Source organism: Seriola aureovittata, chromosome 16 (genome assembly GCF_021018895.1).
Source record: "Seriola aureovittata isolate HTS-2021-v1 ecotype China chromosome 16, ASM2101889v1, whole genome shotgun sequence".
Lineage (NCBI taxonomy): Eukaryota > Metazoa > Chordata > Actinopteri > Carangiformes > Carangidae > Seriola > Seriola aureovittata.
In genome coordinates, this window is record NC_079379.1 from 21,240,675 (window position 1) to 21,244,275 (window position 3,601).

Below are 3,601 nucleotides of genomic sequence, written 5' to 3' on the forward strand. Positions count from 1 at the left end.
TTGGCACAAAATGTGGTCGACACATTCATGCTTCCTAGACAAAGGATCCTCATGACTTGCTGCAGATTGTAGATAAATATTAAACTTAAATGTAAAAAATTAAATATGCAACTTGGTTTAATGTCATTCTCTTTCAGGAAGGAGTTAACCCTCTGCATTGGTTTTTCGTTCTGTTTCAAGACAAATATATAATAAAAATATCTCTGTTGGCTGAAGAGGCATGTTGTGTCTCATGAGCTAATTCGGTATCATAACTGCATCTGACAATTGTTGTTCCTGACTGCTGAATGTTCCATTACTATGGGACTGTGAGCTGTCGGCACCAGTTTTAGGTCATACCAGCATATTTCACAGGGAACATCCTTACATGTAATAAATGTAAATGTCACATTGGTTTTTAATGTGTTGAAACCTGGAGCAGAAAAGGGAAATAAATCTTGCAGCACCCTTGGTTTGTCCTTGAGACACCACTATGGGAACTACGGCTGTAGGTGTAATTTAATTCTTCAAAGCTGTGTTCTATTATTTCTGTAGTTTGCACAAACTAATCAACCCCCGATGAAACAATCTTTACACTTCAACAGGCCCAGAATGAGCTTTAAGCCAAATAATTTGACCTGTGACACAGTTAACGTTTCACGCTTTTAATCAACTCTGTACTTCTGCTGAATTACAGGTGTAAAAAATGAGATGGTAGTTAATATAAACCTCTCAAACATGAGCAACTGAAAAAAAAATGATGCCACTTTATCAGTGGAATAAATTTGTTAAAACATGAAAAACAGCTCTATAAAATAAGACAAGCCTTTAACTAAAAAGCTGACTCCTGGAGGGATCCAAAAACGAAAAATCCCAAGGGAGTCCACCTCTGGGAGGGAATCCTTCTGCACTGGCAGTGTGATCAACAGAGAAACCCGTAGAATCGTATTACCCTCCTCTACCACGTCATGTGGTCTTGGACGTGGTCAGCAGCTCTTAGAGCTACAATACGTCCTCAGTCAAGCCTCCTTTCTCTCTCCTGTCTCCTCTACATTCTCAGCTGCTAGTCCCCTGGTTGCCGCTGTCGGCCTTTGGTTCTGATGATCCGTTTTCATTGCCGTTCTCCAAGTCCAGCTCTCTGTCATTTTCTGCCGCTCCTTCCTCCTCTGCGACCTTTTCCACCTCGTCCTCGTCCTCCACCTCTTCCTTTCCTTCCTTTTCTCCATCTCTCCGTTTCTGCCCCTGGCCCTGTTTGTCTCTGAAGACCTCCACGCCTAACATTCGGAGGTAATGAAATCTCTCATTGCGGGGGACGAAGGCACGGATGGACGTCTTTCCCCTCCAGCCACACAGCTGGATGGGACACTGAGGCTCCGCTGAGTTACTGACAAACAGCGGGAAACGGCAGGTGTTAGAAATAGCCACAAACCAGGTCGCCACCTTAAAAGGTAATGATAAAATATGCATACAAACAACGTATAAAAAAACTACTTACTTTGGGTTGGGAATGTACTTCAACACAATGCTGCCCATTCCTGTGGAGACAAACATGCATCAGTAACAGGATTGTTTCAAAATCCAAACCGTTATTTTCATTAATATCTGAGAATGAGCCAGTGTTTCTACAGTTTTCATTTACCGGAACTGCTCAACACCTTCTCTGAGGTTTTTGGGATCAGTGCCTTGCTCATGGGAAGCTCAACAGCAGTTGTTGAGGAAGGCAGAGCATTAATCATTCACGTCGCTTTCTTAGGAAGCCAGGAACCTTCCAGTAAATAATTCAGCACTCTAACCTCTGGGCTGCTGGTGCTGCTTCCCAAATCCAGATTAAGTCAAATCTATATTTTATTTTTCGGTCAGTTTGCTAAAGAAATCTGTGGTGATGTTAATCATAAAGCTTCACCTTACTGAAAGTGGGCATTTGATTAAAACTTACAAACGGTGCAGTAAGAGTTGCACCATCTTATTCACAGTCAGATTGTCCTATTGTCGCCCTGTGACATTACCAAAAGCCCATATGATCGATATGATCTCACAAATACATTTTATCGCTGTGTTAAAACGTAATTCTTATCACAAATAAAACATACATTTTTTTAATATAATACACCCAGCAATCACTCAAAATCAGCAGTGGGAGCCACGTAGATCTCTCTCTCTCTCTCTCTCTCTCTCTCTCTCTCTCTCTCTCTCTCTCTCTCTCTCTCTCTCTCTCTCTCTCTCTCTCTCTCTCTCTCTCTCGCTCTCTCTCGCTCTCTCTCGCTCTCGCTCTCGCTCTCTCTCTCTCTCTCGCTCTCTCGCTCTGTCTCGTGTTGCAAGCATCGGTTATTTGTGGTTACATACATGAAACTATGCCGGGAAACTTAAATTTAATATTAATTTATGTAATAATAAGTTAACACATGAATAGGAAAGCAAGTCAAGTATTGTCTTGACGTTGACAAAGGCTTAAGCTATTGCCGTGTTCATCGTCCATGGGCACAACCCTAGGTGCAGCACGTACCCAGTTTCTTGGCCTGAGCGTGAGCGTCCTCCTCCAGTTTGCTGAGGAAGGGGTTCTCCTGGGTCAGCAGCACTTTGATGTCCTCCACGCTCACCCTGATGATCCTGGAGCGAATGTACGGCTGAAGAGTGTAGATACCCTGGCAGGACAGAGAGGTGCTTTACAACCTGCACACCAATACAATTAACTCAAATTCTTTACAGTCACTCTCTGCATATAAAATGAATTAATTATCAGTTTATTTGAGTGTGAACTCCACCATCTGGCTCCCTTGTTATTCAGCTGTCTGCATCTCTTTGATGGCGGATACAGAATTGACAGCAAGATGAACCTACTGCATGTTTGAGCAGACGCAGAAGAAGCTGCTTATACAATGAGATTTGTTCTAAAAATGAAAGGATAAGTAGGTTTCTGAAGTCCTGGAAATATAAGCTCTGTATTTTACCATGCATCACTTCACACTATTGGGTTCATTTGCATATAAAAAGAGGATTACATGGTGTGAAAATGTGCAGCTAAGGTGTGAAGATTCAAAGAAAATGTTACAATTTCACAATAAAACAGATTTCAATTAATAAAGACCGAGTGGATTTACGGAAAATTATTTTTAATCCACTGAAGATGATTTAACGTGTGAGGATGAACTGTGATTGGCTGAAACCTACCGCCTCATGTCCAGGGTGCTGTGGCGATAAATGTGGTGTGTGTTTGAGTGTGTGTGAGTGTGTGTGGGTGTGTGTGTGGGTGTGTTTGCGTTACCTCCTGAGCCAGTCTGAAAGCACAGCCAAACTCCTCTCCATCACTGTTGCGAGACCACACCTTCACCCCTGTGTTAATGACCTGAGAAATAGAAAAAATAAAACCCACAGGCTGACATATGGCTCTGTACAAAAAACAACACAATGATGCCAGATTCCCCTCACTTAAAGCAAACTAATTAATGTCTCTGCTAAGAATATAATCAAAGGTGGCAATTTAACTAATTTAAATCAAAATAAAGGATTAATTATGTTGCTTGTGCTGTGGTAATATTACTGGTAATGTTTTTATAATACTGATGTTTAGCAAACTTTCCTGCTCCAGGCGTTTACTGTGCAAGATATTACAAAACTGTGGGTA

At 41.7% G+C, this 3,601-nt stretch overlaps 1 protein-coding gene across 1 annotated transcript in view; it reads right to left on the bottom strand.

Annotated features, from left to right (window-relative positions):
- Window positions 1-628: 628 nt before the first annotated feature.
- nsun2 (NOP2/Sun RNA methyltransferase 2) overlaps window positions 629-3,601 on the bottom strand; it is an 11,117-nt gene continuing 8,144 nt past the window's right edge. Inside the window, exons 16-19 of the mRNA XM_056398808.1 lie at window positions 3,242-3,322; window positions 2,483-2,621; window positions 1,475-1,514; window positions 629-1,363 (exon numbers count right to left, since the gene is read on the bottom strand). Coding sequence (XP_056254783.1) covers window positions 1,036-1,363; window positions 1,475-1,514; window positions 2,483-2,621; window positions 3,242-3,322 — 588 coding nt within the window. The 3' untranslated portion in view covers window positions 629-1,035. The remainder of the gene's footprint in view (window positions 1,364-1,474; window positions 1,515-2,482; window positions 2,622-3,241; window positions 3,323-3,601) is intronic.